Raw genomic sequence first — 27,605 nt, 5'->3', positions numbered from 1 at the left:
TGTTGGAAGCATTCCGAGAATGCCTCTTTCGGAATGGAGTTTAGATCAGCTGTCGTTGCAGCCATAATGTCCTCTCTTGTCTGAAATCACGCTCCTTTCAACGCCTTCTTGATTTTGGGAAACAGTCAGAAGTCGCAGGGGGCCATATCAGGAGAGTAAGGAGCCTGTTGAACTACAGGAGTCTGGTTTTTCGCGAAGAAAGGTCTGGGTCAAGCAGGAGGAAGGTGCAGGAACATTGTCGTGATGGATGCGCCAATTTACTGTTGACCACAACTCCAGTCTTTTGCGCCGCACATCATCACGTAGGCGACGAAGGACATCCCTGTAGTACTCTTTGATGATTGTTTTACTCTGTGGAGCGTACTCGTGGTGTACCACACCGCGGGAGTCAAAGAAAGCAGTCACCACCACTTTGACGTTGCTGCGTATTTGTGCGGGCCTTTGGTCTTGGTGACGAGGAATGCTTCCACTGTCACGACTGGGATTTGGTTTCCGGGTCGCACCCGTACACCCAAGACTCTTCGCAAGTGATTATGGTGTTCATGAAATCGGGGTCACTGTTTGTGGCATCCAGCATGTCCTGTGAGACATCAACACGAAGTTGCTTTTACTCCCCCGTGAGCAGCTTCAGCACGAATTTCGCCACAACTCTCTTCACGGCCAAATCTTCGGTCATAGTGGAATGTGCAGAAAAAAGTGCTGATGCCCACCTCTTCCGAAATTTCTCGGATGGTCACACGACGATCCCGCATCACCACAGCGTTCAATTCGGCAAAGACCTGGTCATTTGGGCATGTTGATGGCCGACCAAAGCATGGCTCGCTCTGCACCGATGTGCGGCCGTCTTGAAACCGGTTGTACGACTCCTTAATCTGTGTGCTACTCATAGCATCGTCACAGAAAGCCGTGTGAATCTTCCGCGTGGTTTCCACTTGGCTGTCGCCCAGTTTCTGGCAAAATTTGATGCAGTAGCGCTGCTCCAGTCGTTCCGCCATTTTCCTTGCAATAAAAAACCGACGAGAGTACTGCGCACTACTTCACTCAAACGCTGCGTCCCAGCGACTGACGCTATCGGCAGGCGGAAAAAATTCGCGCATGCGCACTAAGTTTAAAGGTCGGCTGATGCAAGCGCGCTAGTTTCATATCCATGAAAATAAGTATGCAAAAAAATAAGGTCGGATATTTTTCTAACAGACCTCGCAGAAGGCGTGACATCATGGCGACCGCCAGATCACGAAGCTGGAATGTCGACCATTAAACGACTACGACGGCATCACTATGGCGGTGTGGCCACGAATTCATGACGGTTCTTTGACGACGACTGCCAGACAACGTCAGCATGACGAGCGTCGGATTACAAAGCTGGAATGACGACGACACAACTGCCACTACGCCATCACGACCACGAAGCCGTACATCGTGGACGGAGCTGTCAAACAACTTGGGTGACCAAGGCGGGATACGATCACCGATCCCGGTCAGAAAGTGGTTTTGGCACGTAAAACCCCAAATATTATTATTATTATCACCGATCCCGGATCGCGCCCCTGCTGCCTGATCAGTGCGGTTTTATCATATTGCCTGGTCTTCAATTGCACAAGAAGACACAGACTAAACACAAAGTCGCAGGAAAAATATCTCCTTTTATTGCACTCCTCCATCCACGGCACAATTGCGTCTCTTCTTTCACCTCTGACCTTTCTGCGGAAAGCAATTGATACATTTCATGGTAATGATAGTGTAGGGCGGTGAGCTTTTATTGTGGATAACTTCCTTTTCGCTCCTTCTTCTCTCCCACGCAATCACTACAAGCCAAAAAGCAGCTCCAATTGCGCTGAGAGCGCCACAAATCACGAAGAGCCAGTCATAGGCACCTACTCTGTCCCTGAAGTGCCCTGAAAAAAGAAAAAGACATGATCGCGTTATCAAATTTTCTTGTAAAATAAACATGATAAAATGGAAGTATTGCTAGTGCAGGAGCCGCGAAAATAAAATTGTTGATTAAACGAAAGTTCCCAAACAACGCAAGCATCGGCCAGAATTATCTCCCTAACAACAAAACTGTGTACAAAGGTCGCCCAAAAGGTAAGTCTAGCTTAATTTTTATATCGTGCATGGACGTCAGAAACAAACCTATGCTTATATTTTGAGATAGAATGACGTACAGACTATTTTTCAGGTCCCGACCATCTTGTTTTTTTTTTCGCAGCACACGGCTAGGTTTTGCATGTCACTCTGCTGCTAATATTTTGGCTAACACCAAAAAATCAGTTTTAATGAAGCACGGAAAATGCATTATCCGAGAAAGTATGCGGTAACGCGGCACTGGAAAAACGTTTTAATTGACGGCATGATTGCACGATTCGAAACAACACCTGTCTGCCATGATACGGTCGCCCGCCGAATGCGAAGTGTATGACGCAATTTAGTTCTTGCATTCCTGCAATGTAATACTGGCTGAGATCTACTCGCAGTTGTGTGAATTGATGTACCAGACTTCATGATTGGTCAGGCGATCGTCCAGCAAAAAGGGGAATGATGCAAAGTGCATGATGAATACCATATTGGTTTGCGCTCAACTTTTAGGGCAGAATCACTCACAGAATATATGTGACAAGCAATTCTTAAAACTCGAGGCTTCACTAATTCTCAAGATGCCTCTTAGTTTTCAGATATCAGAAGGTTAGAGTACAGTCTCTATATAGCATCATCACCACTACTTGGAGGAGAACGTATTATAGATTATCCTCTCGTTCACTGTAGTACATAAGGGTTTCAGTCAGTGCAGCTAATTTGCGATAACATGAGTATACAATGTTTAGCGCAGCACTTCGACAAATTCTGCGCAAATGATCCTGTACTATTTTAAAAAGGTGTCGCAGTCAGTGCTGTACGAGACTACCTTCTTCTGATGTCATATAAAAAGCGTTTCGCGTAAAAGTTCGCGATGTAAGCCGATCACATTGAATGTCAAGATAGCACTATAGTTAAAGGCATTGCGGCACCCTTATTTGTGTACTTTCACCACACCCTTCAGCATGCTTATTTTTTTCACTTCTGTTGCCCTTTAGTACAAGAACTTTGGTCCGCGGTATTCATTGCCGTAAAGTAAAGAAATGTTACGCACAGGCCCCCAAATGAAAGTCATAACAACCAAGTCATGGCTCTTCACTCCTTGACTTGTCCATTTTGCTTCCCTTTAGCTGAATTCACAGGTCAGGTAACACTTTGCGAATTGTACTTAAGGCATTCCTTTTATTTGAACTATAGCAAGGCACAGGTAATCGCATTCTAGAATTTAGGTCGGCAGACACGACATACGTGTGGCGAGCATTTTATTTTACTTTTATCCAGACTGCCAATCACGTCTGCTAATTTGCGACTTCATGCATATGTATAGAAGTCATACCTTTACGCTAAGGCAGTAATGCAAAGGCACAATTAGAAGGAACACCATGCCCTGCAACATACTAGCGATAACATAAGTTCTGTTCTGCTCTACTATTGATCATCTTTCGTTTAAACCCGTTTGGGAACAGCACAAAGTAGTTGAACAAGTAGTACGTTGATCAGTCATAAAGGAGTTGAACACGTTAAACTTTTCACCCAGATTATGCGCAACTCAAGACCAGGAAGGTCGTTTAAAGGATAGCACTGTGACAATGCCTCCCGGGCGCCACAAGAGAGGGATACGGCCGCATCTATGGAGCCCGTACCTTTACAACACAACGCCATACTACAACACCACAGGTTGAACAGACGACAATACCCACCTCCCCACAAGACCCTCACGTGAAGACGCCGTAACATGGCGACAATTACAAACCAATACATACCCCCATTTAAGCAGTCTACACGCGATACACCCTACACTATACTCATACAAATGTCCCCTTTGTAACGACTACGCCTCACTATACCACACCACATGGGCATGCGCCAACGTCAAGGCAGCCCCGAAAATACCCAACCCCACACCAGAGAAATGGGAGGCCGTGCTGACTAGTTCGGATCCTCGTAACCAGCAAGAACTCATGCGGCGGGCCCGGGAGACACCAAGAGCCGCAGGAGCCCTCGACTAAGGGCGCCTTCCGCACAAGCAGAAAGACACCTGCTTGTCATTTCTTTATTTAATACATTTCTTTCCTCCTCCTCCTAAGCTTCTAAAATTTGTGTAGTCCCTTCTATTAGGCAACTATCACGCAGAGAAAATCAGCTCGTCTCTTACCAATCATTGCAGCGTAAAGAACATGATCATCGCAAGTAAAACTCCCCGACACAGGAAAACACACCGAATAATGAGCGTTTCACTCGAAATATATATTGCTCCTCCCTAGGCTTTCAGAAAACGACAGGGAACAAAGCTCATCACTATGAAGAAGTTTCTCTGTGAAGTGGGAAGACGGCACCCAACATTTCTTATATCAATGGTTCCCAATGCCCATCACATATGAGGAGCAACCGAATTTAGGTTCTAACAGAGGCCGCTATGGTGTAAATGTAAACACACTAGACAAAGCAGAAATAATCTCGTGACTATCTTAGTAAAGGGAAACCACGTGAACCATCCTAAAGACAATATAAGAAACCAAGAAAAGCAACAGGAAAGCCCCTTGCAGCATATCATACACGGACAAAAGAGGAGCACTGCTTGCAGAGAAAGCATGCAGTGCTCCTCTTTCAAGCAGTCAGGCAGTCATGTATCATGTGTGAATGGAATCCTAGAATTCTAATGTAATACATTCGTAACTCCTGAAACTAGAACGGGAACAAACCAATGCATAGCAGGCATTAATACATGAATATTCATTGATATAAACGGCCTTCTACTGTCCCAACATTACTTTGCATTGTCATTGAATTTTCTAGGCATAACGGCGAGGTTTGCTTCTTGGTAAGCATTCCGTAGACGAGACCTACAGTTTCTATCTGAAATTATGCATGTCAAGAATGCTTCCACAAACCTCGCCGTCTTCCTTAAAGCTAAATGTTGAAGTTATTTGTTATCTTTCTTTTGAGTTCAACTGCTGAAATGCACAATTGTACTCTACGCGCTGCCTGAGCGCATGCCGCATTAGAATCCAAAGAATGTGAGTGATAAATTCGTGACGAGAGTAACACGAATAAGTCTCACCTATCAAACACGGCTTCACAAATGATAGCATCCCGGCTGACGCGACGACGATGCCGAACGATAATGACATCTTCTCGTGTCCGAAGTAAGACGCCAGGATCATCGAAAAAATTACCATTCCAGTGCCGATTATGAAGGCTATGAAAGCGGCCACGGCGAAAATAAGTCCTTGAGAGCGTAGCAACGGAAGAACGAGAAACGCCACCGCCTGGGCAGCCAGTGTGAGCACCACAGCCGTCTTGATATTCAGCACGCCGCGGTCGGCTGCTGCCGGCAATGTGAGCCTCCCCAGGATCTCGGCGATTGCTCCCGCCGCCATCGCGGTAACGGCAGTGGACAGCACTACTCCTCGATCACAGGCGAAGTCGACGAAAAGTGATAAGTAGCACTCGTATCCAAAGCAGTAAGCGTTAAAGCTGTATATGATGAGATAGAACACGGGGCTTTTAAACACCGTCAGTGCATGGCTCAGCTCGTTGTTTCCATCGTCTCCGATGGCTTTCGATGGAAATCGAGCAGCGAGTTGATTCTTGCCTCGGGAAGCTTTCCTCCAAGCAGGGGTGCGGGGAAATAGGCTAAATGCAAGCCCGTTCATGGTGACGCCACCGAAGATCAGGAGAGCACCACGTAGGCCATAGGTGGCGGTGAGGTACTCCAGAAGTTTGGGAAACACGAAAAGACCAGCGGTGACGCCAGCGAAGTTGACGCCCATCGCGAGGCCCTTGTTCTTGACAAAGTGCTCGCTGATAATGGTAGGGGCTGCTATGAACACCATACCCGTTCCTATGGCTGTGCCCGTGGAAAGAAGATAAGGAAAAAAACGCATTAGGTGACTTGATGCCCCGTGAAGAACTGCCGTCACGTGACATATTACATGTAAAGACATGGTACGCTCAGATTTCGTCCCAACAACCTATAATAATTTCTACAGTAACGGATTGTGCAGATATTTGCAGCGTCTTCGTAAATTATATTGGTCCCCGTACACTGTACCCTTATAAATGTAACATTCAAAATATGAATAATTATGCGAAACCAACCTAATTAAATTAGCGCTAAGATTCGTCACGAGCTGGTCATGCGTTACTCTGATACCGCGTTGCGCATACAATAGTTGTGCAGTAATACCAAATCGTCTTAGTGTTTCCCTGCACGAAAAGAAAAAAACAATTCACGCCAAATGATAATGACCTACTAGTTTTCACTGTTTCGTCAGGCAAGCAACTGGCCGTAAAGGCTTCAGATAGGCTTAAAGGAACAGCCCTGAGTAACGAAAATTAGAAGCGTTTTCTGCACAATGGGCACATGAAATATGTTAAATGTACATGCACGGGCTTCCGTAATAGTTATGACAACGATAGCTCGTTCCCGTATTGTGTAATCTCCTCAAAAATATATGTATCTCCTCCCCACGTATAGACAAATGCAGCCTCAGAGGTTAAGAATCGAAAGTACGTCTCCGCAATTGGCAGTATGGAGTGGCCTTTGACTTATTGCGGGAGTCTGTGTCACAACGTCGTATCGTTTCAATGGTTTCTGACGCGCACAATTCACTTGTGCCATCATTATATATATATATATATATATATATATATAAAAGTGCCTTACCGTGTATTACTCCTAGTGTTACTGTCATAAATGCAATAGTCGTGGCGAAAAAGCTGAGAATTGCGCCGCCTGCTGAAATCGCTGCTCCTGCGATAATCACTGGACGAGCGTTGAACCTGTGAGCCAGCGGTCCCGCAATGATACCTGAAAGAAAATGTCAAGAGCTACATCATTGCTACACAGGATTCGGCTCGGCGTTGCTTTCACCCGTCGCTACGCACACCTCATCGGCCAATCGAACAGCCCTGATTGTGCACACTGCCAGATGCCCGAAACACTGCAACACGTACTGTGCGACTGCCCAGCATATATGCTGGAGCGAAGGACGTTAGACAGTTTCTTAGCCAGCGTTGGCAGGCAACTACTGTCGGAGGAAGCTATCCTCGGCCCATGGCCTGACACTGCAATTTCAATGCGTGCAACAAAAGTATTGTTGAAGTTCCTGCAGGACACCAAGCTCGACGAGCGGCTCTAGCGAGGCAACTGTCTCATGTACATAAGCACTCACCACTTCTCTTATCATCATCATCCATTCCAATACTTTCACCCCCCTTCCCTCTTCCCCAGTGCAGAGTAGCAGACTAGAGCGCACTAGCTCAGGTCGACCTCTCTGTCTTTCCTATCAATAAATTCTATGCATTCATGTCAAGAGCTACGCGCACGGCTGAGACTTTTCAGGGCACTATAGGTATGTATGTATGTATATATATATACACATACAAGGTGTCCCAGCTATCTTTAGCCAGAGTTTCAAAACATTGTCACGTGGTGGTGATGTTGAAGGACACAGTAGCAATACTGTCAACGACAAAACCAACTTTTATTGGGCGAACCTGTGCCCACAATACAGGCTACACTTATAGCACAAAGATGGCGGCGAACACAGTCGGCGATCGTCGAAAATCGGATCAGCGGGTCAAGCGCGCCGGCTTTTATAGATCAGTCGTCGAATGTTCCAGGTTAACCGCTGGGACCCGCGTGTCTTCCACAAAGTTCTATACTATTCGCGTCGCGCATACATGCAATCAGATTACATAAGTTGCGGTGAAAGACAGTGGACGGAACCATCGATAACGTTCCAGAAACTACTTTTACATGCAGGCGCGTCCTGCGCTGTGCGATAACATTTGTTAGGCGGTGAAACGTGGTCGCCCGATAAAGATAAGTACACGTGTCATTACCCCCCTCTTACAGAGCATCAACCCGATGCTGAAAACAAACAAAAGTCATAAACAAAGGCACTCGTAGCAAAGAAAACAACAAAAAGATAAGGAAGTTCGTCAGCGCACGTAAAACGGTTTAAGGCGCACCATGTGGACCACTTCAGATCGTGCGCAGCGCCGCTGTGAATGCGAAATGCCGTCTGGCACGACCTGGTAGTCCAGAGCGCCAATACTTCGGATGACCTTGTAGGGTCCGAAATGGCGTCGGTGTAGTTTCTCACTCTGTCCTCGTCGGCGTATCGCAGTCCATACCCACTCACGGTCGCCGGGCTGGTACTCGACGAAGCGTCGTCGGAGGTTCTAGTGTCGGCTGTCGGTCCTCTGCTGGTTCTTGAGCTGGCGAGCTGTCTGGCTTCTTCGACGCGCTGGAGATAGGTAGCGACGTCAAGATTTTCCTCGTCAGTGACGTGCGGCAGCATGGCGTCGAGCGTCGTCGTCGGGTTCCTGCTGTAAACCAGCCTAAATGGCGTGATCTGTGTTGTTTCTTGCACCACCGTGTTGTAAGCGTATGTTACGTACGGCAGGAGGGCATCCCAGGTCTTGTGTTCGACGTCGACGTACATTGCTAGCATGTCGGCGAGGGTCTTGTTCAGGCGCTCCGTGAGACCGTTCGTCTGCGGATGGTAGGTAGTAGTTGTCCTCCTGTGATTTGTCTGTCTGTATTGCAGAATGGCTTCCGTGAGCTCTGCTGTAAAAGCCGTTCGTCTGTCGGTGATGAGGACTTCTGGAGCACCATGTCGCAGCAGGATGTTCTCGACGAAAAATTTCGCCACTTCGGCTGCGCTGCCTTTCGGTAGAGCTTTAGTTCCAGCGAAGCGCGTGAGATAGTCCGTCGCCACTACGATCCACTTATTTGCGGGAGTTAATGTCGGAAACGGTCCCAACCAGTCCATCCCGATCTACTTAAAAGGTTGGTAAGGAGGCTTGATCGCCTGTAGTAATCCCGCTGGCCTTGTCGGTGGTGTCCTGCGTCGCTGACAGTCTCGGCATGTCCTGGTGTAACGGGCGACATCGGCGGTTAGGTGCGGCCAGTAATACCTTTCTTGTATCCTCGATAGCGTCCCGGAGAAACCGAGGTGCCCAGCACTCGTATCTTCATGTAGGGCGTGCAGTACTTCTGGATGCAGCGCCGACGGAACAACAAGAAGGTAGTTGGCGCGGACTGGTGAGAAGTTCTTCTTCATAAGTAGGTTGTTTTGAAGCATGAACGATGACAATCCACGCTTAAATGCAATAGGGACAACGTCGGTGTGCCCTTCCAAATACTCGACTAGGGCTTTTAGCTCCGGGTCCCCTCGTTCTTGTTCGGCGAAGTCTTCCGCTCTTATTATTCCAAGGAAGGCGTCGTCATCGTCGTCATCTTGCGGCGGCGGGTCAATGGGGGCGCGTGATAGGCAATCGGCATCTGAGTGTTTTCGTCCGGACTTGTATGTTAGAGCGATGTCGTATTCTTGTAGTCTGAGGCTCCACCGTGCCAGCCGTCCTGAAGGGTCCTTTAAGTTAGCTAGCCAACACAAAGCATGATGGTCGCTAACCACTTTGAATGGCCTGCCATATAGGTAAGGGCGAAATTTCGCTGTAGCCCAAACGATGGCGAGGCATTCCTTTTCCGTTGTAGAATGATTGCCTTCCGCTTTTGATAACGACCTGCTAGCGTAAGCTATCACGCGTTCATGCCCATCTTTTCTCTGGACTAGGACTGCACCGAGGCCTCGGCTACTGGCGTCAGTGTGGATTTCGTTATCGGCGTGCTCGTCGAAGTGCGCAAGTACAGGCGGCGACTGCATGCGTCGTTTGAGTTCTTGAAATGCGTCGACCTGCGGCGTTTTCCACTTGAACTCAACGTCACATTTAGTTAGCTGTGTTAGCGGCTCAGCGATGCGTGAAAAGTCCTTGACAAATCGCCTGTACTAGGCACACATGCCGAGAAATCTACGCACTGCCTTCTTGTCGATGGGCTGCGGGAACTTTGCGATGGCAGCTGTTTTCTGCGGGTCGGGGCGGACTCCGGATTTGCTGATCACGTGGCCTAGGAAAAGAAGCTCATCGTAAGCGAAGCGGCACTTTACTGGCTTCAGAGTGAGCCCTGATGACATGATGGCCTCGAGTACTGTTGCAAGCCGCCTAAGGTGATAGTCGAAATTTCCGGCGAAGACAACGACGTCATCGAAGTAAACGAGACAAGTCTGCCACTTCAATCATGCTAAAACAGTGTCCATCACGCGCTGCAACGTTGCAGGCGCCGAGCACAGTCCAAATGGCATAACCTTGAACTCGTAGAGGCCATCTGGGGCGATGAAGGCGGTCTTTTCGCGATCTCTTTCGTCGACTTCTATTTGACAATAGCCAGACTTGAGGTCCATCGACAAGAAGTATTTAGCGTTGCAGAGCCGATCCAATGCGTCGTCTAACCGTGAGAAGGGGTATACGTCCTTCTTAGTGATCTTGTTCAGACGACGATAATCGACACAGAAACGTATGGTTCCGTCCTTTTTTCTTTACCAAGACATGAGGGGATGCCCACGGGCTTTTCGACGGCTGGATGATGTCGTCGCGCAGCATTTCGTCGACTTGTTCTCTTATAGCTTCACGTTCTCGCGGCGAAACTCGGTAAGGGCTCTGGCGGAGTGGTCGAGCGCACTCCTCGGTGGTTATGCGATGCTTGGCGACTGGTGTTTGTCGAATCCTCGATGACGTCGAAAAGCAGCCTTTGTATCGTCGGAGCATACTTCTGAGCTGCTGTTCTTTAATCACGGGGAGACTTGAATTAATGTCGTAGTCTGGTTCGGGAACCATGGTCGTCGGAGTAGATGCGGCGGAATCCGAGAGGACAAATGCATTACTGGTTTCCAGAATTTCCTCGATGTACGCGATCGCCGTGCCCTTGTTGATGGGCTTGAACTACTGGCTGAAGTTTGCCAGCAACACTTCAGTTTTCCCTCCATGCAGTCGAGCGATCCCTCTTGCGACGCAAATTTCACGGTCTAGCAGTAGACATTGGTCGCCTTCGACGACGCCTTCAACGTCAACGGATGTTTCGGTGCCGACCGAAACAACAATGCTGGAGCGAGGCGGGATGCTCACTTGATCTTCAAGCACACTCAAGGCGTGGTGAGTACGAGGGCTTTCCGGCGGGATGGCTTTATCTTCCCGCAGCGTTATTGAATTCGACTTCAGGTCGATGATTGCGCCGTGTTGGTTCAGGAAGTCCATACCGAGAATGACGGCTCATGAACACTGTTGGAGGATAACGAAGGTGGCAGGGTAAGTCCGGTCATGAATGGTTATTCTTGCCGTGCAGATTCCAGTCGGCGTGATGAGGTGTCCTCCAGCGGTCCATATTTGAGGGCCTTCCCATGCGGTCTTAACTTCCTTCAACTGGGCGGCGATGTGTCCACTCATTACGGAGTAACCAGCCCCTGTGTCCACTAAGGCGGTAACTGCGTGGCCGTGGAGAAGCACTTCGACGTCGGTGGTTCTTTGTCTGGCGTTGCAGTTAGACCTTGGCGTCGGATCACGGCTGCGTCGTGTTGAACTGAAGCTGGAACGTCGCGTCGTCAAGTTGTCTTTCGTCACTGTAGTCGTGGCTTCCCGACTTCGTCGGGACGGGGGCGTGTTGTTATTATGCCATCGAGATGGTCTCTTCGTCGGCGGCGGAGGATCTTCGTCAGTTCGACGAACAGCAACCGCACCTCCATTGGTTGCTGCTTTTAGTTTTCCGGATATGGACTCGCTGACCGACCCCTGGCTGGGCCAGTGTATGGTCGGCGCTGCGGCGACGGGTAGCGGCCTGGTGATGGCGAACGCGACTGTCGTCGAGAGCTCCACTGAGTAGCCGCGAGGTAGTCGTCGATATCGCGAGAGCGTTCACCTTGCTGCGGGTGCGGAGCATTGACGCCGAAACCTCGCAGTCCCATCTCCCGGTATGGGCATCGTCGGTAGGCGTGACCCGCTTCTCCGCAGTGGTAGAAGAGCGGGCGGTGGTCAGGAGCGGGCCAGACGTCTGTCTTCCTTGGGTAGCTGCGCTGCGCGACGGGTGGGCGTGCTGGCAGCGGCGGCAGTGGTCGACGTAATTGCGGCGTTAGAGGGCCCTGACGCGGTCGTGGAGGGGGACCTTGAAGGCGGGCGACGGCGGCGTAGGTCATCGCTTCTGGCTGGGTCCGCGATGATTGTGGTTGTACGTCGGGAACTCCGAGCGACCGCTGGACTTCGACAATTTCGGTGATTGAGGCCACTTGAGGTTGCGATGAAGGGAAGGATTCTTTGAAGCTCCTCTCGTACGACTGCCCGGATTGGTCTCGCGCAGGTCGTCGGTGGCCATTGATTGAACTCCGGCGTAGCTTGTTGGCTCTTGGTGCGTCGGTCGAATTGCCGGTTCCACATTTCCAGTGTCTTCTCGATACTCGTCGCCTCACGAAGAAACTCGTCGACGGTCTTCGCTGGGCTTCTTACCATTCCGGCGAAAAGTTCCTCCTTTACACCCTAATCAGTAGGCGGACTTTCTTCTCTTTGGAAATTTCCGGGTCGGCGTGGCGGAACAGCCGGATCATTTCCTCAGTGAAGATCGCGATCGTCTCATTCGGCGGCTGCGCTCTGGTCTCCAGTAGAGCTTCGGCTCGCTCTTTTCGCACGACGCTTCTAAATGTTTGCAGAAGCCGCTTCGCAACAGGTCCGACGTCGTCAAGGTGGCTTCTCGATTCTCGAACCACGTCCTGGCGGCGTCCTCCAATGCGAAATAGACATATCGCAGCTTGTCGCCGCTTGCCCAGCTGTTAAACGCAGCGACCCTCTCATACGTTTCCAGCCAGCTTTTCGGGTCCTCAAATGTGGAACCGTGGAACGTCGGTGGTTCCCTGGGCTGCTGCAGCACGATGGGGGACGCTGCGGCTGCCATTGGGGTTGCCTTGGCCACAATTTTCTTGGTCTTCTCAGGTAGAAGTCCGTGCTCCGGGGGCAGCTGTTGAAGACGGCGGCTTGCTCGATGGTCCGGGACTACGCTGGTGTTCTCTTTGCGGTCCGGGCTTGTATCACGGCTTGTCGGGGGCGTCCGATACATGAACAAAAAGCACCTCCACCAGATGTCACGTGGTGGTGACGTTAAAGAACACAGTAGCTATACTGTGAACGACAAAACTAACTTTTATTGGGCGAACCTGTGCCCACAAGACAGGCTACACTTATAGCACAACGATAGCGGCGAACACGGTCGGCGATCGTCGAAAATCTGATCAGCGGGTCAATACCGTCGGCTTTTATAGATCAGTCGTCGAATGTTCCAGATTAACCGCTGGGGCCCGCGTGTCTACCACAAAGTTCTACACTATTCGCGTCGCGCATACATGCAATCAGATTACATAAGTCGCGGTGAAAGACAGTGGACGGAACCACCGATAACATTCCAGAAATTTCTTTTACATGCAGGCGCGTCCTGCCCTGTGCGATAACAATTGTTAGGCGGCAAAACGTGGTCGCGCGATAAAGATAAGTACAAGTGTCAATATCCGAATACCACGTAGCTTGACAGAACCAAGGTAATGTTTGCCGTCGCTTGGAGATACTTGAATTATTTTTTCATAGTGCCTAATTAGATACTTAGTCTTAATTAGTAATCAACTCCTGAATCATTGTATTTAGTTGAAAAGTACCATTGATGAAATTGTAGAGCAGCGTGAAAAACTCCCGATACAACTTTCTGTTGCTCGATACGTGCTACATAAAAGTGTTTTTCTATGCGTCAATGAAGCCCGCAAGTAAGTAAGTTTTCTGTCGCACCCAAGGCACCGCGGAAAGGGAGGGTGGGGGGCATTTTGCTCCGGCAGCTTCTGCGTATTGCAGGGCCGACGGAGCCCTATCTTGAAAGCGATCTATAATGGTTAAGGAGTCTAGGCGCATCGAGAGGGCTCATATAGCCTTCTTCCCTGGCAGACCAGAACGACCCACACCAAAATTTAAATTATGGGGTTTTACGTGCCAAAACCACTTTTTGAGTATGAGGCACACCGTAGTGAGGGACTCCGGAAATTTAGACTACCTGGGGTTCTTTAACATCCACTTAAATCTAAGTACACAGGTATTTTCGCATTTCGCCTCCATCGAGGTACGGCCGCCGTGGCCGGGATTCGATCCCGCAACCTCTTGCTTAGCAGCCCAACACCATAGCCACTAAGCAACCAGGGCGGGTTACCCACACCAAGACAGTAGGCACGATGACAGCTCATGCGTCGCCTGTCCTGCTACAACAACCTCGAGAGCCACCGACCATCCGTCGATGACCGGCTGCATATTCCTACCTACGAAAGTATCGCGACATTAAAAGACTGGAACTCCGACGACAAGCTGCGGCAAGTATACTTCGCCTTAGAAGATGCCGCCAGAACGTGGTTTGAGAACCGGCCGTCGGACCTGACGACAAGGGACCTTTTCCCCGACGACGTCGTGCAGACCCTTACGAGCGTCGTGCGCACGGAAAGGCCAGATTGTCTGCTAAAATACCGAGTACAGCTCCCGAAAGAAAACTTTTCGATTTACACGGAAAAAATTGCCCGTCTGTTCCGCCACGCCGACCCGAATATGTCCAAGTAGAAGATACTTCGCCTACTCATGCGTGTTGTGAAGCAAGAACATTTCGTTGGAATAATACGAAATCCACGTTAGACCATCGAAGAGTTTCTTCACAAGGCTACTAGCATCGAGAAAACACTGAAAAATCAGAACTGACAATTCAACCGCTGCACAATCTCAACAAACTACGCCTAAATTCAATCACTGGGCACCGACGGCCTGCGCGAGCCCATCAGAGCGGTCGTGCGGTAGGAGCTTGAGAAGTTTTCTCCATCACAGCCTCAAGTGGCTTCGATTGCCGACTTCGTGCGCGAGTAGATCCAACAGTCACCGACAGTCCCTCAATGACCGCAGCCTCAGCAGGAAGTGGTGACGTACGCAGCGGTGGTCCGCCGTCACTTTCCCCTCCGCACCCACGCCTGGGTCTGGAAACGCCGCAGTTCGATCGTCCACCGCCAGCACAGCCGGCACGCCAGCCAGTCGCCCCACGCAGCATTCCAAGGAAGACTGGCGTTTGGCGCAGCCCCACCTCCGCCCGCTCTGCTATCACTCCGGAGAAGCGGGCCACGTCCGTCGCCGCAATGCAGTGTAGGCCCCGACGTCCATCGCGTTCGCCGTCAACAGGGCGCTATGTGTCGCCACAGAGCCGACCACACACTGGGCAAGCCTGGGGCCGGTCCATCAGCAGGGCTAGTGCGTCAGCCCATATCTTGAAACCTAAAAGCAGCAAACGATGAAAGTATGGTTGCGATACGACGCTTAAAAACCTAGCCCGACAACGTAGCAACGACGCGCCTCCATCGTTTGAAAAAGGACTAAATCGTGTAGGCTTTGCGGGCCTGTATAGTCGCCGACAGGGCTTCAGTTTCTTGAGAAAGCTGCTGAGTCTTCATGCTTGCTTCTTTACATAGCCTCATGGAGGTCATTTGAATTCATGTTGCTATTGCGAATTGAGGGGCCTATGCTTCTATGAAATCTGCGGCTAACAGATTTATCCCGATGGTTGTCATTATCAAGGGTAGCAACCAGAAGTTTTCCTTTTCATGTGTGTGTACGTGAGCATGTGTGCGCGTGTGTTTTCATTAGATGACCATATCCCCGCCCCTGACATCCCTTTTCAATATGTTTACATTTTCACAGCTTGGAACTTTGGATGTTTTATTCTACTCATGCCTTCCTTTCCGCCTTCCCATTTTTTTTGTACCTAATAAACCACGAACGGCCACCCTTTCCCCATGACTGCTATTTTTTCTCATATTCACAGTTCTAATGGTGCAAACCATGTCTAACGTCTCAAAAAGCAGAGCTCACTTCAATACCTTAGCATGCTTGTAATGCTTAACCACGGAATAAATTTTGAAGCGCACGAGCCCTAGAAACGACGTGACTGCATGCCGCTTACAGGTGATAACCTGACACTGTTGAAAACGGGAAGCAAAACGTCGACCAAATATATCTGTCAAATGTTTTGTAGCTGACTGCCGCACCTCGGAGTGGCATTCAATATTATTTTGAAGTTGTTGCTCCGTGTTCCCTGCCATTCACAAATCTAGCAGCAACCTGCTGCAGTAAATAGAACACCCTGGTATGGCACTGTACTTGAGCGCAACCACACACGCTGCTTCGCAATGTTGAAAAATATACGGGTGCTTACAAAAACTCAGTGTCTTCTCAAACCTGCTGGTGCTGAATCAGACAGTAGTAAATAAAAGCGCTTGTTCTCACCTGCCAGTAAAACTACTGCGCCCAGCACCATTATCGGCCACGAGCCTTCGACCCGGTTCACCTGGAATGTCTCCAGTGTGGCGACGAATAGGAATCCCGTCGAACGCCGTCCGGCCATGGCAAAGAAGGAGGCGAGAGCACAGGCACCTACGTGGAACACAAATAAACCATTTCAGAGACTTTCAAGAATTTCATTTGAAAGACATCTAATGTTACAAACGTTATGTTCTCTCCTTGCTATAGTTCACAAAATATGTGAAATATGTGTCATACAAGGCCATAATAAAGCCCACCGACAATGGCAGCCGACAGCCATAGGGTGAAGTGTTTCGGGGTTGTGTTGTGCGCACAGGGTTCGACGGGCTTTGCATGGCGCGCACTGCTTTTCCAGGACAATTCTCCCCTAAAGAAAGTTCAGTGAGAGGTGCCCCAGGACGCCCGCGCCCGTTTGAATAACCGGTGGCCACGTGGTTTCGGCGCACGAGCTCCCGCAGCCAATGCGAACACAGAACGAGGAGGGCTGGCCACGAGCGCAACTGCCAGATCAAGGTAGTGGGCCTGCCGCGAAAGTGCAACTACTCCGGCCGCTGGAACGTCCTCATCAGCAAGTTCACCAAGTGCCTCGACAAGCTGCTCAAGATGGTCTCCAACACATCACACGACTACATCCCCGACCAGACCAATGTGTACCTGACAGGGCGGCGGCCATTTTTCACCGGTTAGTCGGCCTTCTTTAAACCGCCGCCATATTTTCGGCCTAGGCTACACAGAGCCGGTGCCCGCTGCCAAATGTCGCTGCAGTGGTAATTATCTGATTTGACATAGACGCTTGGACAGTGCAGAACAATAATATTTGGGGTTTTACGTGCCAAAACCACTTTCTGATTATGAGGCACGCCGTAGTGGAGGACTCCGGAAATTTTAACCACCTGGGATTCTTTAACGTGCACCTAAATCTAAGCACACGGGTGTTTTCGCATTTCGCACCCATCGAAATGCGGCCGCCGTGGCCGGGATTCGATCCCGCGACCTCGTGCTCAGCAGCCCAACACCATAGCCACTGAGCAACCACGGCGGGTGACAGTGCAGAATAAGTGGATGTGTTATGACACAGATCGACGTATGAAAGCCCAGTGTGCACAAGTAAATGCATAAAACTCATCTCTGTGTTGTCACTAGCTGAGGCACAGGCTTTCGACGATGGCAATACACGCTGGAATTGTCAGTGCACCCTCATACCTTTTATCCTGATCTACCGCTTAACTTGCTTACTAAATATAACTCTGCACCTTTCCCCTTTGCATTGTTTGTGAGCGTTTCAAATACATGAAATTCAAAAGAAGTTTTTGCGTGCTGTGGAGAATGTGCCATCAACCTCACAAACTCGAAACTTATAAACTGAATACAATGAAATGACTGTTTCCAAAGTGTGCAGCTCTCACCTTTGCAAAGTCTTTAACAAGAGATAAAGTATAAAACTTTTTGTACGACAGCTCGCGAACCTACAAAATATTGCAATGCACAATAGACAGAGCGTCGAACAGTAGGTGTTTGCAACATAGAGAACAAGACATGCCCACTACGAGACTACAAAACATATTTCTTCGGCTATCAAAGATTTAACACTAGATAAATAAAGATTGAAACGCTCTCTTTTTGAGAAACGTATATTTACGACAACACTATAATAGTCTGCCTTTTGTAACGTAGATAAATATTGCGCCGCCCTCCTTTTATATGGTGTTCAAATTTTTATTTTATTTATTGTGTTTTTATGTTGTTTTCTGTGTAATATTGATTTTTATAATTTGGATCTTTATGCTACGTTTTTTCCATGTCGTATATGGAATCCCTATGTAGATGCATGCTCCGCGATATGTGTATTCATCCCAATTGCCTAAATTGTACGCTAATTAAGTTATTTGTTTCTGGTGTGCGTGCCCTTGTTTATTATGCACTATCTATTATGTCTTTATTTATTACGCATTATGCCTCTAAGCCGTTGAAGGGGTGTGCGGGGCTACGTCAAGCTGACATTTATGACAGCTTTTTCTGCCGGGCCTGCGCATCATGTAAATCCTACTTGATGCGAATAAAGTTGAAACTCCAACTTCCTTAATAACTTTATCGTCTATATGTCTTATCGAATGACGTAGGTAAAAGCGAGCCTATGTTCGGCAGTGAATTTTAGCTTTCCGCATATGTTTCTCCAGACAACCCTGCTCACTATTTCTTTCTCACCTATTTCTGCATTTAGCACTTTGCTCTGCATCCATGGCAACCACTTCTATTCACCGCTAGTCATAAATGCAGCCTTTGGCTATGCAGGAACTTACATTTATGTCATTTATTGTTTCGGTTTGCTTACAAAGAATAAAACGCAGGATGTTAGGCAAAAAGCCTAATTCACGCCTACCTTACACCCTGTGAGCACCATTATTGAATACAACACGTCCTGGTGGCTTAATTATATCCGCGGACGCCTGCCTATGCTATAATAGAAGATCAGTTACTCACCGGCCACTAACCAGCTGTGAACGCTGTCGGGACCATGCTGTGGCAGCCGAGAGCAGTAGTTCCAGCGATCCCATGAGCAGCATCGAGGCATGGTGCCCTCTTCTTTGTAGTGGCTGCTCAGGATCAAAACGAGGTAGAGGAGAGCATCAAGTTGATATTTTAGGGCACCAGTTTATGTTACTTTTTAAAGGACATCGTAATTGCCACGCCGGTGCATGTGTAATTGTACTGCGCAAACCTGCGTTTTCGCCACAAAACAATGTTTTCGCGGTTAGTTTCACTGCGCCAGGGATCACGCCACGTGCCCGGAATAGGCACTACGCGAGCGGCTCCCCTTAACCCGAGCGACAGCATGTACGTACAAATGCCTTATCAAAGATTCGCACAAAACAGTAAAAGCGGCGGGTGTGCTAGCGTGTTGTCTAAAGGCACGTTTATAGTCCGACGTTATCGGCGCGCGGGCGAGCGTCGTTCGCGGTCAGTCACGCTACGTCGGTTGCGCTGCGCCAGCCAAGATGCCATCCCGTCTATACTTCAACGCGCGCGCCGTCGGCCGCTATCTTCGGAGCATGCGCAGAACATTCGCCAAGTCGCGCGCCGTCCGCAAAAGCCGTCTGCAGAGTTGTGTTGGGGCATTTTTTCTTCGCGCGCAATGCATTGTGGGTCGACGCGGTCGGCGGCGCCGGCGCGCGAATGGAGCAGGAGCCAAATTTGCGCCGAGCCCGTCGGGGCGCGCTGGCAGGCGCCGGTTACGTCGGCGCTGCAGTGCGTCGGACTATAGAAGGAGTTGTCTTCGCCAACGTAACGTAGCGTGCGCGAGCGCGCGCGCGCGTTACGTCGGACTATATTTACGCCTTAAAGCAAAGATAGGCCAGGCGCTTCAACAAGTCAGGTTTGTCTATGCCTGTTTTTATAAATGCTGCATGTGTGCCCTCTTTAGCGTTCTTGGCCAGGCGCAGCGAAGGATCATTGGGAAACGATTCGTACATGGGAGACAGCTATCTTGAAACAAAAACTGTTTATCTAGGGGTTCCACAAATTTTCAAGAAATAGAATGAGTCACCGTAGATGTGCGCCAACGTGATTCTTTTTTACATTGTGACAGTATACGCGACTGACCATCGGTGAAACGAGCATTCTAGGCCGCTTTATTGTAATCTCCTGCAACGCAAATGACTCAGCCCAGCTGAGCTGGCCGAGGAGCGATTAAATATGACCTATAGCGATACCGGCCCGCCGTTCTTGCTTTGTCTTCACACCAGATTTTCTGCTGCCGCACGGAAGAGGGCGCGTACTATTTTTCACTGAATCCTTATGATCCTGACAGCATACATGTTTCGCTCGAGCGGGCTGGGTGAATATTTGTCAACGCCCCGTCTCAAAGGGGAAGCTAATGAACCATCGTCATTATAGCCGTCGTGCATTTGCGTCACCATGTAAACAACCGTACGAAAGCGCGTGAAAACTTGAAGCCGGCTATAGCGGCGCGCCAGGCATTCCGCCGCATTCTGCGCCTCGATATGAAAGCTATTCTCTCTTATATTGCTGTAGCCAGTGGTATGCGCGTTCTAAGCCTAATGCTCCGACGCGGGTTCTAAAAGAGGGCTTGATAACGGGATTACGAGCACATGCTGGCATCCAAATGCATACTTGCAGCACACTGAAATACGAATAGTTTGCTTAGAGTGCAAAATGTTTTGTATCTAGGAGGGTCCATGATTTGAAAAAAAAAGAAACTAAATAGTGAAAGTGCGAAAGAAAAAACAAAAGGAGGCTAAAGAGGCCCTTTGCGTAATGTCATGGCTGTTTCTCACATGTCTGATGGAATCGTCTGCCCCGCAGACGGAGGCACCGACACATACGCAGTGATTCGTAACACGCAAGATCAGTCTCTGCTACCTCCAAAAATAGAACAATAGCCACAGCCACCATGAGCTGTAACACATAGAAAACAGTTTTGAAGCATTGTTGAGAGCTCGGTTTACCGGAGGCAAGTAATACACGCTTTGACAGGTTGTGAAGGGAGAGTCGAATGGCTTTATTCAAAAGTAAAAGCAGGTTTGCCGAGTGCCAGTGGTGGTGCCCCTGTCGGACACCCGCTTCAGTTCCAGCAGAAGGCAACGAGGGACAACGAAGTGACGGATGGTCGCAACAACACCATAGATTTAAAGACAAAGCGAATTGAGTTGATCTCTTAATATAATTACAAAGTTTGTACTGTTGCATAAAACATGTCACTCGTGTATGTTATACTATGTGCAGCTGTAATCTGTTGTGTTGGAAGAAGTCCAGCACTATTCTGCGGCCCGCCGTTGTTGCTTAGTGGGGATGGTGTTGGGCTGCTAAGCTCGAGGTCGCGGGATTGAATCCCGGCCGCGGCGGCCGCATTTCTATGGCGGCGAAGTGCGAAAACACGTCAAAAACCTTAAACGTTAAAACGTTAAAAATACCTAAGTGGTCCAAATTTCGGTTGTCCCACAGTACGGCGTGCCTCATAATCAAATCGTGGTTTTGGCATGTAAAACCGTATAATTTCATTTTAACTAGTCTGTGACAGCAGCTGCCCGAAGTTAGAAAAGTCACAAGCCTGCACTGCACACGCAATAAAGTCATGGCGTAAGCTGGAGGAGCGGCTCCTTAGGAGCTCCATTTTTGGAACCACGCACTGTAGAGTCTTCGCGTCGTTTTCCCGAGAGCGATCTCAACTGTCCTCCCGGCGTCAACGACGAGCTGCGGCTGGTCCTTCTCTCTGTGCAGCTATCTGGTGAGCCCGATGTTTCCTGGTGGTTGTAGCCGCGCGTGTAGCCTTAAGATTCGCTTCTTCAGCAGAAGTTCGTATCTTCCAAGGAGGCTCCATTACGTGTACCGACGAGTACACACAGGTATCCAGACTACGTCATGCACATGCTACGTTGCCATTGATGATCATCCTAGTGCGTTTTTTTTTTGGCATCCCCTTCGAAACACGGTAGTCACAAGTATTCAGCTGGCCTGCTTGAGTTAATGAGGTCCAGTTACATGCATGCAGCATGCAAATGATTTATATAACTGCTACGTGTCGGAAAAGCTGGTGGAATATAACAGAACTTCAATCCAAAACTTGTACGAATTGACACTACCCGGTGTGTCTTTCACATCGCGTGTCCTTGTGGCCTGGTAGGATGCTAATGATAATGATGATGATGATTTAATAGCATTCCCTTTGAAACGAGACGGCGACAAACAGTAACCTAACCAGCTTGAATCAATCAGCTATGCCATACATGTTTTTCATTACATTAATTGTTTATACATCTCCATAACTTTATTTTGGTTCCTCAAGTCTTCCAATCTCACATTACAAGGCAAGGACCGCGATATGATGCTAATGATGATTGTGATGATTTATTGGCGTCCCTTTGAAACGTGGCTGTGATAGAGTCACCTAGCCAGCTTGATTTAATCAGATACACAATATATTTTTTCTAGCACTTCTCTATACATCTTCTTAGACTTCTTTTTCATCCTCAAACCTTCTTTAAATGTCTTATACCGCTACCTGGGCATCTGCTACATGGCGTTCTACCTTGTCAAATTATATGCACGCGCAACGCAAAACGTGCACATATTGACGCAACGGGGGCGCATGTGACATGGCGCGTCTCCTCGCGCCCTAGGACGCGTTTACAGGGCATATTTTTTTTTGCGCTGCATCCTAGCAAGCGCTGACGTGGCTCAGTATTGGAGTAGGTGACTACAACGCAGCACGCCTGGGTTCCGTCCCGGCGGGAATTAGGTAAATTTCTTTTCCCGATTTCCGGCGATAGCTACAACGGGCGCCGGACACCGGCTGCGGTGGCTGCGAGGGACTCCATCGCCACTCGAAGCCGCTATTGGAATGAGCCCATAACAACTTACGCAGTAAAAGGACAGCTCGGCCCGAAGGCTGGTCGATGGCCCAGAACCCGTTCACAGTTGGCACGGACTTTTGGCGTGAATGCGGATTAATCTTAACGCAATCCACTCGAGGCAGCGGCTGCCAACCAGGTGGGAGTTCTGATTCACACGGAGTGACCATTAGCGGCGAATAACTTCCCTTTTTTGATGACCACGTGAGCGCTGGCTGTTGAAGAAAGTGCGGCGGCGTATACATTACTGAAGTTTAGTGACTGGGGGAGAGGGGCTTCTGCCTTATTATGTACTGATGAGCAAAATCGTGCTGTGTAGACAATTTCCAGCCTGCATGGGAACTTCGAATTTCCACCGAACGCGCATATGCTCTCGCGTAGTGGTGTTGCGCAATGTTACAAATCTTATATTCTTGAGTTTCTTCATTTCTTCTTACTTTAGCATCCCAACGTTGTAGAAAATGCCATGGCGTGTTTCACCCCTTTGATTTGTGCTTAAATTGTTCCCTTGTGGTGAGTGCTGTGGTTTTGATTTCCTGCAACAAGAAAAGTGGTCGCAGCCTAATGGTTCACAGCGCAGGACGTGCGCGCCAGACGCCACCGCCGCTCGGTTCCTTACACTGCCTCCACATGGCACTCGCCTCCGCACATTTTCGGCACCGGTGGTGGCGGTAGCCGTGCTGGAGAAACTTAAAAAAAGGAACCAGTAAAACGACAGGGCGCGCCGCGATCGCTATGATCGCGTCGCGTTTCACGGCTTGCTCAAAGGGCTCTTTGCCCGCGCCATCTGCTTTGTAGGTGGGCTTGCTGATTCCCGCACTTCACAGCGGTAGCACACAAACTGCTCTTTGGACTTTTTATGCAGTCACAGAAAGCTTTTCGCTGTGTAGATTTCAGCTCGTTGGACCTGGAACTTAACAGACCGACCGATCCAGGCGAAACCATGGAAAGGTAGAGATAGACGGCTTCGCTTTGAAAGGGGATTGAGACAGGAGTTTTTGGAGCGTGGTCTCTGTTACCAGCAACCTTTAAAAAGCGGAGAAGGGAAGGAATATTTCAAAGCTACATATAAATAAGTCATTCGACCATCCAATAATTGTAGTATAAATTCAATAAACGGAAGGTTTCCTGAATACTCTGGCTTATATCATTATTTATTTATTATACATATTGCAATCACTTTTCGGTGACTTTACCAGGGTGGTACATAAAAAAATTGAGATGATTAAAAAGAAATGATGGCGCGTATACGAATATATAGCAAATATAGGTTATACAATAGATGGCAGAAATACAAGCAATCAAGGGCACAAGAAATGTCGATACAGTAGAAGTATCAATGTTTACGTTATGGGGGGGAGGGGAATCTGTTTGTGAGTACTTAGCAGCTTTGTGCAGAGGAATTAGTGACAATAGAATACAAGTGGGTACAGTTCACTTTAACACAATTCAATTAGTCAGTTCGTATTCTAACTGTGAGGAAAACAACGACAACGAGGGTGCTGAAACAATTGCATTAGTTTGCTTATTGCAGTCGACTATGGTGCGACGAAAGAATGAATACTTAAAGCAAAAATTGCTCGTGCAAAAAGGGGTTATAGTAAGGTCGTGTTTCTGCCTAGTATTGTAGCTAGAAGAAAATGAAGAAATATCAGCTATGTTAATTTTATAATGGCCATTACTCAATTCATATTAGAACTAAAGTCTTGAACAACGGTATCTTAAATATAAGGGCGCAACTTGAGCTATGCTTTAAAAGGTCTGTAGCTGAAGTAATCGAAAAAAGTGTTGCATATAAAACGCGTCGCTCGTATTTGTACTTCTTCTAGTTTGTTAATGTTAGACTTAGTAAAAGGGTCTCGCATGATCGCGGCGTATTCTAAGATTAGTAATACAATTGATTTGGACGCTAAAGAGCGGACAGAAGGTGTTGAAAGCTTAATCCGGTATCGTCGCTGTCATCCGGTGACCGATTCTTCAGTACTAGGAAGGTAGCGCCGTCTTTGCAAGTAGTAACATGTACGTAGCCTGTCAGGCTGACCTGTCAGCTTTTATATCATGATAAGTGCCTTTCTCTCTCACTCTCTCTCCTTCACGTGCACGGATGTTTGAGTAAGTTCTTTGTCAATAAATAAGTGGACAGATGATGATGGTCGATGTTGCTGACGGCATCTCTCTTGAAATTGGGTAGCGACACATGTTGAGTCTGGATGATAAATACAGGCACGTAGCCGTCACGAGCAAATTAAGTCTTACTGCATCTGTTGCAATCTGGCACATCGCCTATCTCCACATTGTACCTATTCTGCTCAATAAAGCCGCTACCTCTATTTTGCAAAACAAATTAAGCCTGAGGGCCCCAATTTCTTCTCTTCCTTGCTTTTTTTAGGTATACTCTAAATGTTTGTTGGCTGCTGACCGGTTGTGCTACAGTTATTTCTGAACCCCTGCGTTTCCGCAAGGTGGTCGTTCTCTACAGTACTGCTATTTAAATATTTTGGCGTTTTTTTACAATGTGCTAAGTCGTCCTCGAATCTTTTCCTCAGAAGATGCATTTCACATTCCATTGCAAATATTTGCTCATTTATGTGTTCGCCCTCGGCCGACCAGCTTCTTCAATTAAAAAGGCTCTGCACTTTGTGTTAGGCCGAATGACAGCCGCGCCTACTGACCGCTTTCGCGGCAGACGTGATACAAACAACGTATAAAACAACGGGATGAAAACTTGGCTACCACAAAGAACTTCATGTTGAATTACAAAAACGAAACACATATCGAGGGCTTCAACCAGATATCAGCCATGTTTGGGAGCAACCTTTTAACGTCGGAACACTACAGTCGCCTTAATATTGCTAGATACAGGCGACTGTATCTAGCAAACTATCATCCTGTTTAGCCGCACCATTAGAGCACCTTGAACGCATGGCAGAATTCTTGGCGCGATTGTTTCAAAACACCACTTAGAAACTTCAGAATAGTGAAAGAAAACAGACAAGTGACCGTCTGCCAGAGTACCTGTGTGCGTCTCACTTCTTTCTCTTCGGGTTCGCCCCTTCAGCTACCCCACACTCGGCCACACTGCGCTGGGTCGTATGAAACGAAGCATGCACACCGATGTCAATTCTGACGAGAAACCTTTATTTTCCGACGGGACACAAGGACGGCAGATATGTTTTTTTTTTTGCCCCTCTGAGCGACTTTCAAAGGTTGTACAACTCGCACGTCAAGAATTTGGACCCAGCCATTTGGTGATCACGAAAGGTCCCTCGTATTTCGCGCATACTTTTCCACTGCGCATCTGCGTTGACAGCTTTATCGACACCTCGTCTCTGACTTCGCACGCTGCTGCTGCACGATGACGTCGGTCATATTAGAGCTTCATAACCGGTTTTGCGCGGACAGATTTATTGTTGACTCGACTCGCGTATTGCTCAACAACGTCTGTCTTGTCACAAATTTCCCAGCATTTATGGGCGTGCCTACGTTGAGTAATCTTTTCGGTTTCGACAGCTGTGCGTTCACAATTCTTTGTGGCGTCATCCCAGCAAAAGTCTGAAATGGGGTGTCGATGGCATACACGGTTGCTTATAGGTGCTGGTGTCATTCAGCTTCACGCAGTTTGCTGTTTTTACACTACGGAGGCAACCAAGCTTGGATGGTCTGACTTCACCTTTCGGTTCGACCGTCGGCTTGCGGATGGTAGTCCGATCCAAAGTTGTGCTCTACTCCTGCCGCAGAGAGGTAGGTCGGGAGCTGGCGTCTTCGGAAAGCGGGTAGCCTTGACTGAGATGAGCTTCACTGCTACACCCCGCCTACATTTGAATCGGTGCAGCAAAAAACTAAGGGCGAAGCTGACGGTGAGACCAGCCACGAAGACGACTTCCAGAAATTTTGACAAGTAGCCTAACTCAACTAGGATGTACCGGTTGCCCACTGCTGTGGCCAATTTTGGTGGATACCAATGTTATTGGAGGGCGTCCAGATACCATGGAAGAAGGCAGTCACCTACCTGGGGCTGCGCATTGATCATCGGCTGAACTGACTGCCGGCTACCAAGGCCCTGTGCTCCGAGGCGCTTCGGGTCCGCAAGGCTATCTCACAGCTCCTTGCCCGTGGACAGGGCTGTACCACCAGGTGGGCCCTGCAGCTATCTGAAGCTGCAGTCACTTCACGGCTACTGTATGCCCTCCCTCTTGTGGCGCTGCCCCCACCCCCCCTGCGGAAACTGGAGCTGGAGCATCGGTCAGCAACACGGCTCTGTCTTGGCGTTCCCCGAACCTCACAAGTGGCCGCCACTTTGGCTGAGGCAGGTTCCTTGCCCCTGTCATTACTCTTCCTACAACAGGGGTTAAGACACATTGATCGCCTACGTTATGCCGCAGATGATCAAGCACTCCTGACCCGCCTACGCTCCCGGCCAGCATCACACGTGGGACGACTGTGTGGCCTCTATAAGGAGGTCATAGGGGACATGCCTGCAAACGCTGTACAGCCTCGCCCACCACATCGACCACCAATCCCTATCTCGACGGAGCTGCCAGGGGTCTCGAATAATCGTTCCCCAACATGTGCCGTACAGCAGACGCCAGCCTCTCTCCTCCAAGAGAGACTTGGGGACCACCTTCACATCTTCGTTGATGGATCCGTGATAACGGAGACTGGCTCATCCACAGCAGCCTGCGTTACACCGGCCCTACGAAAGAGCAAGCTGTGCCGTCTCCTGGGGCACGCAAGTTCTACCGCAGCAGAGTTAGCAGGACTCCACCTTGGTGTGGACCTACTTGCAGAGGAGCTACCAGCGACCCCGGCAGCCATCTTCTGCGACTCCAAGGCGGCGATGTTCTGCCTGCAGAACCCTGACAGGGCTAGCCTTGGGGTAGCGCTCCTCTCTTCAAGACTGACGGCCCTTCAGGACGCAGGATGCTCAGTATCTCTGCATTGGCTACCAGC

At 48.9% G+C, this 27,605-nt stretch overlaps 1 protein-coding gene across 4 annotated transcripts in view; it reads right to left on the bottom strand.

The window, feature by feature from the left end:
- Positions 1 to 1,623: 1,623 nt before the first annotated feature.
- The window catches only part of LOC142576496 (monocarboxylate transporter 2-like), a 32,541-nt gene continuing 6,559 nt past the window's right edge, over positions 1,624 to 27,605 (bottom strand). The window contains exons 2-6 of one of the 4 annotated variants that reach the window (XM_075686645.1): positions 18,769 to 18,881; positions 16,252 to 16,398; positions 6,743 to 6,886; positions 5,135 to 5,923; positions 1,624 to 1,895 (exon numbers count right to left, since the gene is read on the bottom strand). In XM_075686645.1, the coding sequence (XP_075542760.1) occupies positions 1,687 to 1,895; positions 5,135 to 5,923; positions 6,743 to 6,886; positions 16,252 to 16,398; positions 18,769 to 18,881 (1,402 nt within the window). In that variant the 3' untranslated portion in view covers positions 1,624 to 1,686. Of the gene's footprint in view, positions 1,896 to 5,134; positions 5,924 to 6,742; positions 6,887 to 14,904; positions 16,209 to 16,251; positions 16,399 to 18,768; positions 18,882 to 27,605 lie in introns of those variants that run through there. The other 3 variants (XM_075686647.1, XM_075686648.1, XM_075686649.1) reach the window with 3 other exon arrangements.

This window comes from Dermacentor variabilis, chromosome 3, assembly GCF_050947875.1.
Source record: "Dermacentor variabilis isolate Ectoservices chromosome 3, ASM5094787v1, whole genome shotgun sequence".
NCBI classification, from domain to species: Eukaryota; Metazoa; Arthropoda; class Arachnida; order Ixodida; family Ixodidae; genus Dermacentor; species Dermacentor variabilis.
This window is presented reverse-complemented; position numbering and strand designations above follow the sequence as displayed.